The sequence below is a fragment of the Sinocyclocheilus rhinocerous genome, unplaced genomic scaffold, assembly GCF_001515625.1.
Source record: "Sinocyclocheilus rhinocerous isolate Xijiao unplaced genomic scaffold, SAMN03320098_v1.1 scaffold1551, whole genome shotgun sequence".
Taxonomy (NCBI): Eukaryota; Metazoa; Chordata; class Actinopteri; order Cypriniformes; family Cyprinidae; genus Sinocyclocheilus; species Sinocyclocheilus rhinocerous.
This window is the reverse complement of record NW_015636371.1, coordinates 34,441-45,049: the sequence shown is the minus strand read 5'-3', so window position 1 is coordinate 45,049 and position 10,609 is coordinate 34,441. Positions and strand designations below refer to the sequence as shown.

Sequence of the window (10,609 nt, the reverse complement as noted above, 5' to 3'; positions counted from 1 at the left end):
CTGCCCAAAAAGCCCAAAAACACTGCCATGAATAAAGAATGGTATCAAAACGTCCTGCAAGAACGACTTCTCCATGAGCAACATGAGCAATTTGGTTATGATCCGTGCATTTTCCAGCATGATGGAGCACCATGTCACAAAGCAGGAGTCAAAAGGCGAGTGGACAAGCAGAAGCCCACAAATTGTGATCAACTCCGAGAACTAATAAGGCAAGACTGGATGGCAATCAGTCAGGATTTGGCCCAGAAGCTAATATCCAGCATGCCAGAGCGAACTGCAGAGGTTATGAAGAACAAGGGTCAACACTGTAAATATTGACCCATTATATATTTTTTGCCAATAAAAGCCTTTGAAAAACAATGATAAGCATATCATAAGTTTTAGTGTACCACAGAAACATGTGGAAAAATAATCTACAAATACTGAAGCAGCAAACTTTGCAAATCACAAAATTTATGTCACTGCCAAAACTTTTGGCCATGACTGTACTTGTTTTGACTACACTTGTGGGGACTAAATGTCCTCACTTATATTGTGAAATACTTTGACAACCCATAGAGAGACATTTGATGGTCCTCACTAGTTAAAAAAGCTTATAAACCAGACAGAATATGTTGTTGATGTGAATCTAGTGTTCTGCACATGTTTCTGTGATGGGTAAATTTGGTTAGCTGATAGAAAATATCATTAACCTGATAGAAATTCAATGCAAGTCTGTGCAATGCCCTCTACAGCAAAACAAACGTGTGTGTGTGTGTGTGTGTGTGTGTGTGTGTGTGTGCACACATGCACACAGAGACAAAAAAGTGCATACATATTCCTTAGACTTCTCTAAAACTTACAGCATTTAAAAAAATGTACTATATGTGTGTGTGTGTGTGTGTGTGTGTGTGTTAATTTTTATAAATATGTTTTTTATATATATTTTTATGAATGAGGACGCCTCTAAAAGGAGGTTTTGTCAGATTTAGCTCACATACAAATTTGTCCTTAAAATATGGTTACACACATGGATTTGGTATTTGTGAAGACATCTCATAAACACAGTGGTTTTATACAAGGAGTGCTAAACTCAGGTTAAAACAGGTGTTAAACAGGATTATCATACTGTCTTTTCCTGGAAGTGTTTCACTTTCCAAATTTCATATGTATTTAAAGATTATAGCTACTGTCCTAAATTTTGGTAACATGCTTGCAAAAGCTGAAAAGCTCATACCAATGAAAATAGCACACATATTTAGTCTGATGATCAATATTGCCTCAAGGTTAAGCACCTCCTTTCAGTTTGCTAAAACAAATGTTGACCAGTTGGTAAAAAAGAACTTTCTTCTTTCTTGGCTTCTTTCTTCTCTTTCAAGTTCGGTATTGTGGAAAGTGCCACAACATGACCTCAAAGCAAAGCAAGAACAGAGTACAGCCTCTCTGTACTTTTGGGTCAAATATACAGAGATGATCTGAGCTCTGTCTGACCTGGCTAAGAGCAATGGCTTACATAAATAATTAGTCATGAATATTTATTAAACGTGCAGATGAAACAGTGATGACATCAAAGAACACACATGTGCACAAACTCATGCGTACAGAAAAACCGAAGAAGTTACTGGCTCATCATAAGACCTTCCAATCACAGATGAAAGCAGCTCCAACAATAGCTGCTAGTGGCATCTCACACAGGAAGCAGGAAATGGTCTGTGGTTTTGTAACTGACTTTTTCTCACACCTTCAATGATCAATGTTATAGTTGCATCTTATGAAGCGTGGTGAAAACGACATGCAGGGCACATTCAGATATAACATCACCTTTAGAAGCTTTAATCCTTTGCAAAGTAAAGTCAATGCAAGAAAACAATAGGAAAGACCTATGCTGTGTCATAAAGCCCATCCTTCACAGAGCTCAGAATAACCAGATATTACCATTCCTACATGCTGGTGATATCAGAAAACACCTGCCAAGCAGCTAGGTTGTGGTAGAAATGTTGTCTTCTAAAAAGCCATAATCCAATTCCAAATGCCATCATTTCCTTCCAGTTCAAACGATTCAGTCCGATTTGGTGAACTGGTTCAACCGGTTCACTAAGAAGAACCGGTTAAATCGAACGATTCGTTCACGAACCGGACATCACTATTCAACATACATGACAACAATCACTGTTCCCAAACGTACCAACACTTCAGTCACTGTCCTCTGGTGCATGTGAATCAGGAACAGTTTCAGCACTGTGACTATAATCACAGGGGAGAATTGAGTGAGCTGTATGTCAAAGTGAACATATATTTAAAAGAAGCCAACCACATTCAGCTGCCTGTGCCTGTTTTTAAATATACATACACTTGGGACAGCTGGCATTAGGTATGTTCGACTTCATTTAACTGATAGGCGAAGAAGTCAGACACTGTTCATTTGTCAAATAAACAGACATTTCAGACATTTTTTCATGTAGCAAGAGAAACACTTACCATTCAGAACTTTACGTACTATCTAATACAATGCCTGTACGTACAAGAATAAAGTTTAACATAAGCCTATACTATTAAACTACCAAATATCTATATCTATATATTTTTTTGGTTACACTTTATTTCGATAGTCCACTTTAGACATTCTATTAACTATAAATAACTTTGTAACTACATGTCAACTACATGTCAACTAATTCTCATTAATTTGCAACTACATGTCTACTAACTGTTAGGGTAGGTAGACTGTTAGGGTAGGTAGACTGTTAGGGTAGGTTTAGGGTTAGTAGAATAAGTTGACAAAGAAAGTGTTAGAAGATATTAAGCAGACAGTCTACTAATACTCTACTAACTGCTAGCTGACATGTAGTTGCAAAGTTACTTACTGTTAATAGAATGTCTAAAGTGGACTATCGAAATAAAGTGTTACCCTTTTTTTATTTTGTTAAACATGACACAACATTACATGAATAGAGTTTTTGCTGTTATAAAAATATGGAGTTGTGAGCATTAGTGGAACTAAAGGAGTCAGAATAAACATGAAACAGGTCTTGGAGCTGATGAGATGAAGCAGGTGTGTTAGATTCGAGAGACATACAAAATGTGCATTGCTGATGGCCTCCAAGAACACTGGGAAGGCTGGGAACCACTGGGAATATCACTGCAATATTACACACATAGTTTTATTTTTATTTTTTTATAAACATCAAATTCAGGGAACACAAGTACTTTGGCACACGCTGTATCACTAGACCATGTTTTTGGATAAGTCATATTTCTATGACTGTTTTTCAAGGATGATATGAGAGAGTGGCACAGCTTACCCCAAACATCAAACATACAAATGTATGTATCTTAAGCGTGACAGTATGGATCAAACAACGCCAGCTTTTTCTTTAGTAGTGTTTTCACATGACTTGAAACAGTGGACAGTGCAGAGAGTGGGCATTTGGGGCAGTGAGGACTAGCACCCTAAAGTGCAGCTTCCAAGAGGGAGCACCCATGTAAAGCTACAGATAGCCCTTCTGAAAGATACCCCAGGAGTGCCAGAGAGGGAGGGAGAACAAGCACCCCAGGCAGACGAAGAGCTTAAGTCTCAAAATTACCAATACAAGAAGGTGAGAGAGGAGGACAGACCAGCCGTCAAAGAGCTTCGAAACAACCAAAGACGAAAGCCTTTGACGTGCTGAGTGGCACAGGAGGAAGAGGAGGGAGAGCAGGGCACCAGGGCCACGCATACCGCTCAACTGACACCAGAGACTTCTGCAGGCATCACTGTTAGATCTGAAAGAAGTGCCAGGTGAAGCAGGGAGTTTGGATTAATTGGGACAGTACAGTAGCCCGTAAGACCACTTGGGATGTCACCCAGCATGTCCACTGTGTCTGAGAAGAGGTTCCCTGGAGCACATTTTGAGCTGCTGGCTGAAAACCTTGGGAGAGGGGAGGTACAGGGGCTGAAGGCAGTAGCTGGCACCATACGCACTGGAATCCAGTACAGCAAACACCAGCCTCCAACAAGGCATGACATCGCCTTTGTCAGGGAGGGAGAAAGACCCCCGGTAAAGATGACTGGCAGCTGAAGGTCGATCTCGGGAAGCAGGTGAAGTTTCTGGAACACACTGCAAGGACACTGACTGCTCTAAGCAAGTGGTTATGTTGGAACTTTCCGTCTCCTGGGAGGACCAGATGGACGAGGCCCATGAGCATATAAGGGGTGAATATCTCAAACCGGTAGAGGATTGTAGGAGACATGAGGCTGCAGGGGATTTGCAGGGCAATCCGTACATCAGTCATTCAGCCTCCTTAGTATCAGAGGGTTGCAGGAAAGGAGGTTGTCAAGGTGGCTGTGGATTAAGAAGAGCGAGCGATGGTGTAGCGTGCCACTTGGGTCCGGCTGGATCGCCCGGGTGACTGATGATCTAAGACCCGAAACACCACCCCAGCTGGTGTTTCAAGATCATGATGAACAAAGTGATGATATGCAATTTATATACAATAGAATTTAGACGCTTGAGGTTTCAAGGATGACAGTAGAGAAACTCAGAAACGGAGCCTGTAGGTGTAAAGGCTACTTTGAGTCAAATAACATGGGATCGTTGACATAGTCAATGAGTTAAAGCAAGTAAATATTTAACTCAGCCTTAACACTTAGTTATTACTTTATCAAGTACTAAAAATTCTCAAACAGACGTCCACATTTCAAAGACTTGTAGCCCATAAAAGAAAAATCTCCTTCATGTCTCGATTGTTTCTCTGGTAATAAGATTGCATAGAGTGCATGCTTCTGTCTCCTGCTTTTCAGATGTTCCTCCTGAGGAAAAGGCCTCAGTAATCTCACATGTGTCTCCTCTAGTCTCAAACTGTGCTCAGATGTGTCAAGATATCATTTTGAAACTGTATGTTTATTGCCCTGTATGTTTCTATTTGACCACAATTTTTGCTAAACTGACAATCATTTGAATGAAACAACAAATAACCAAGTCTTCTTAGCCTTAATATTTGAGGAAAATAATAGAAAATAGGTTTCAAACAAAATAAACATGTTAACAATATAGAAAGTGACATAACACACTCTTTCTGTTTTATATAGTCCACACCTACATACTGCCCCCTCTCTCTGTCTCAGACTAGACCAGTGCACTCCTCAATAAAGAAAACTTTCAAAGGTTTACGCTTCTGCTTATAAACACACACACACAGGTGAGAAGTGAAAGTGTTACCTGTGAGTACTGTCAGCGGAGACTGAATCGCTGGACCATCCTGACTGACATGCACTGAACAACCAAGAGCAGAGAGCTGTGTCTCTCTCTCTCTCTCTTTCAGTTATATGTCTATTACAGTTTTTTTCAACTGCTTACACACAAAATCTTTCCTTGTCACACAGTTTCTGAAAGCTTACACTCAAACATCAGAAGCACACACCAAATCTGTAAAACCATACACTAATTCTCTGCCTTTGACTCAGTTTTCAATTTCATAAAACACTTTTTGCAAAACACAACACACAGTTCTCTATGTAACACACAAAACTAACAGGAAGTATCTTGATTTCCTTTTTCAAACACAACCAATCAAAATGCCACATTAATTCATCAGTGCCTCACACTAACTCCTCACATGTGCTTCACTGAACACCAAGCAATCATGGCTTTAGAATAGGCCTATAAACACACAACTGCACATGGCTCATGTGTTTCTTTTCTTTCGTACTGTGTAATACTATATTCACAACCACAAATGCTTACAGTAAAAAAAAAAAGTTTGGTTTCAATCTTGCTCTCATGTTTACCGTGAATTTTTCAACATCTCTCTGCCTGTTAATTTCAACCTTGAACAGAAATGTACACAGGAGCTCATGAAAGAAGAGCTTTAGGTTTTGAATAACTGTGTGTATATGATATATCCAAAAATATAATATTATGGCAAAGGTGTCTCCAAATGTTTGCTTTTGAGATGTGTTTGTGATACTTTGAATGCAGTGCTTCGTTTAGCAAAAGATGTGAGGCATTTTGCATTTTGTGTGCAATTCTTGGATTTGTGTGTGAAGTTTTGAAAAGAAGAGGCAAAGTTTTGAAAATGTGTGTAAGCAGTTGAAAAAAAAAAACTGTAAATACCAGTTGCTGTCTATGGCCCAGATAGAAAATAGCTGTTTGGAGTGTTGCCAAGATTTAATATGGAAAAAAAAGGGAGAGGAAGAAGAAGAAGTGTTCACAAGATGGCCATCAGGTGAGCTGACCTGACTTAAAGGACTTTGATCAACACCTAATCAATATTCAGTAGCTTGGCCTTTTCTGATGACGATGTGAACGATGTTGATATGCAGATGTCAAAACAAACCATGGAAAATGGCAAATCATAACAGATGTCTTTTAGATATAGTCTTAAAATTATAGCATCCGGTTTAGTCGTAAGGGTCAGACAGAGGATGGAAATTGAAAACAGTCTTGAAAAACTATGACAGCTCTTATTGGTGAAAGAAACCTTGACTAACAGCTCCCTCTAGTGGAAAGGAGCTAGCAGTGCTACTATGTTGATTCAGTCTTGGTTAATTTTCTAACAGCACACACACACACGCTCACACACTCACACACGCACACACACACACACACACACACTCACACACACACACACACACACACACACAGAGGTTACTCACGGGATGTGTGTGGTCGGTGGACTGCAGGAATGAGGAGATGATGAGCAGCGTCTCTGCTGCCACAGGTGTGTCAGTGTAGATACTGTGTGGCTTCCCTGTAACTGCTTCTGGCCCTTCTGCTTTCAGCTGGTGCTCCTGCAGGCTGCCTCCTCTTCTCATGATAGCAGCCAGCGGCTATCACTGTAGAGTTCAGCACACACATTCATGCCCGCTACTGCATTCTGGGTGATTTTTAATTCAGTGTAACCATTTCGATGCACTGCTCTAATTAGGAGTTATAGAGCCCATTTGAAGCACTGAGATTGAACCTGTCATTCATCACTGGATGTGTGGGTCAGAAGAAAGTCTCTAAAGTTGGAAATTAGTGTGGAAGTAAGAGAGAATTGGTCATGGCAATATGTTTATCAAAGGTTGTGGTTAGTCTGTTATATACAATTAACAGACTGCTTGGGATTTTTTGACGTATTTCCATTTTCAAAAAGTGCGGCAGGTTAGTCTCTGGTGAAATACAGAGTTCTGGCATGAAACTCTAGATGGCGCAGTCTGATAGGTCTAACTCAATCTGACGTAATGACATCATTATCACATGGCACAGCTGATTGGTTCTCTCCTGTATCGGTAGCCAATGAGCTCGCTGCTCAACATTCAAATATATGACTAGTGCTTGCCGTAGCAGTTGCAGCTTGTTTCAGAAACCCTCCACCTTCCCCAGCTCCACCTGTATAGATCTGCTATGAGGTGATTCATGTATGCTATATGGGGGTTATTTCATGCATGTTATATGTGCAGCAGCAGTATTTCTTACATGCTCACAGCAGCATGTTGTGGATGTATTGGCAGTAGCAAGTCTCGGTACTTGCTCTGCAGCAGCAGCAGCGTAGCAGATCTATTCCGCCAAGACCAAATACATTAACATCGTCATGTACATTACCATGCCAATCCCTCCGAGAGTTGTCATGACAGAAATATGTTTTCAGTTTGCTCTAGTCATCTATATAGTTCCCTAAACACCACTTAAAATGAGTGTCCACAAGAACATTTAATAGTGATCAATAGATCAAAATAGAAATCAATAATCAATACTAATGCCACTCAATTAATGTTACAAAGCAGTGTTGATTCTCGATCACTTTTGTTGAAAGAACATTGAAAATACAACTGAGATGTCATTTTAACAATAATATCATATTAACATAACATTAACATAACATACAGCATGTACCGTTGATTCAACAACATTACCATTGATTTCAGGGCTGATTCAACTACGGTGATGTAGAATCAACATCTCGGATGTAACTCTGATTCAGTGAGATCCACAGTGATTTTCAACATTAAATGAGGCGGCTGAAAAAGTGATGTTGAACCAACATGACTTTAACATTAACACTGACACTGACACATCAGCGTTGACTTTGCATTGTATCAATCTGATTGATCAGTAAATGAAAAACACTGTTAATGAGAAGAACATAACAGTCATGCTTCATTTATTAGTCAAGATTCATATTTGGAAAGGAAAATACATATTTATGGGAATATTTCAATGAATTCAACTCTTTAGATAATTCATGTTAATGCTGAAAACACGGTGCCCTGTTTGAATCGGGAGACAGCCCTTAAAAATAGTAATAATCTGCATTCTCAGTAGGTCTGCAGGTCTGAGCGCTGTTACAGGAAACCTCTGAGTCTATAATAAGTACAACACAGAAGTAGCGCATTCCAAAGTAAGTAGTCTTTTGAGTAAGTGAATCAAACTGACATGCTACTATGCGTTCAGATCTGACAGAACAGGACTATAAAGCCGATTTTTGTTTTTAATGGTACAAATATTAAGAAGAGTGAGCAATACCAACCAGTAAATAAAACTGACCATGATGAACTATCTTCTTTGGTTTTCCTGTGAAGATCAGTTTCACATCACAATGTTACAGTGTTACTACATGAGTTGTGAGAAAGTTGCTGATTCAGCATTGAGTCAAACTATTCTTAGCATTGTTTTTATTGTTTTAGGGCATGATTTATAACATATATTAAAATCTAAACATCCACAAATGTTTACAATAAGCAAGGGATTTTCTGTCTTATACATGTGTTAGACAAAAGACAAACTCCTCAAAATATGCTTCTTAATTGAGCAACACAATATTTGTGACCCTGGACCACAAAACCAGTCATAAGGGTGGTCAAATAAATTTTTAGAGATTGAGATTTATGCATCAATGTCTTTTTGGCTATTGCTACAAATATACCCCAGCGACTTAAGACCAGTCCAGGGTCACATATAGCATAAAACATTCACTATATTGGGATTATATTTCACACACAACAGACAGAGCAGGAGAGAAAAGAACTTACCATCAGTCTGACATCGCAGAGGTCATTTTAAGGTGCTGGTACATCTTGAAAAAGAGACAGAAATAAAGCATAAAACAGTGTTCAGAAATATGTTCAGAACACATTCAGACTTACACAGTAGATCATGCGAACAATTCCCACCAATTTTTTTTTTTAAAGTAAGTTGATATTATCTGCTGAACCAAAACCCTAACAGGAATTTTTTTTTTTTGGCTGGTTGTAGGTGAATTGAGTTTTTACTATATTGGTGAGGATGTATATTGGCCCCATCAGTGTAGGCTAAAGCTAACCCACACACAGAGCATTGCATCAGTCATTCACTGCTGTGAGAGTGGCATTGTGTGGAGCTGAATCACATCAATGGCTGCAGTGTGACAGCACCTCTGTGGGCAGAGATCCAGTGCATTCTGGAGAGGAGAGGAGAGGAGAGGAGGGTGGTACTGCAGTTACACGTGTCTTTTCATGAGGCGGTGCATCTACACACTCTGCGACCTGTATAGGACTTGAAATCAGTTTTGTACACAACTATCCATTGCATCTTTTTATTGAGATTTTTAGTAAGATTTTTTATTTGTTTGAATTTTGGTCTCCATATAATTTCTATACTTCTTTTGTGCCATTTAATAGGTTTAATGACATTTGATGCCGTAAAAATAATGATAAAGAATGACACACACACACACATACATACATACATACATATATATATATATATATATATATACTCTACAAATGTACAGACAGTCTATCAATAGATAATATAGATTTGGTTTAAAAACATTATAATAAACTAACTATTTGATGATAACATTGCATTGCCATTTTTGTATTGAATAGTTATTAGGTAACTGATGGAAAAGTATACAAAAGAGATATTTAAATTCACATGATGAAAAAAAAATCAACTGAATTGTGCAGAGATCACTGCCAGTGTACTAAATATTACGGTAGTTACAAATATTTTTGATCATTCACTTTAAACCATTTGTTAGCAGGATGCTTGTTAAGATTTTCATTATATATGTTTGTGAATAAGACTAGACACGGGAAAACATTAATGTAGAGTATGTAAATGTAAATTATTCTAAGGGGTTCACATCTTTTCAAGGTTTAATTGATTTGATGTAACAGCTTAAGCTACTGAAGCTAAAACAAACAAAGATGTGGTTTAAAATATGTCTGTTTAAAAATAAAGAACATGGAAAATATGATACTTAACACAAAATATATTACTGCCAAACGACTTTGCATGCATTATATTAACTTATATGGAATTGCGAACTTAAATTGTGACACTTCTAATGCAGTGCCCTAACCTAACCGAACAGACAATGATCATTATGCATTGTTATTTTCCAAAGAGGCAATTATGCTAAAGAGGAAAGAAACAAGAAGTTACTCACATAGGTCATGCAGTTCCCTCTCTCTTGTGCAATCATGTGCTGCGTGAACATGTGGAGTCAAATAAGAGAGGAGACGCGTCATACTGGTGATCTGACTCACACTGACCATCAGTCAACTGAGACTGTGAGCCAATGACAATAATACATGTGTGTGTGTGTGAGAGAGAGAGAGTGTGTGTGTGTGTGAGAGAGAGAGAGAGAGAGCAATAGAGAGAGAGAGAGAGAGAGAGCAATA

General features: G+C 38.7%; 1 protein-coding gene across 1 annotated transcript in view; it reads right to left on the bottom strand.

The window, feature by feature from the left end:
• The window catches only part of LOC107747753 (transmembrane and coiled-coil domains protein 1-like), a 27,731-nt gene extending 18,687 nt beyond the window's left edge, over positions 1-9,044 (bottom strand). Inside the window, exons 1-2 of the mRNA XM_016562346.1 lie at positions 8,972-9,044; positions 6,614-6,793 (exon numbers count right to left, since the gene is read on the bottom strand). Of these exons, the coding sequence (XP_016417832.1) occupies positions 6,614-6,772 (159 nt within the window). The 5' untranslated portion in view covers positions 6,773-6,793; positions 8,972-9,044. The remainder of the gene's footprint in view (positions 1-6,613; positions 6,794-8,971) is intronic.
• Between the last annotated feature and the right edge of the window lie 1,565 nt (positions 9,045-10,609).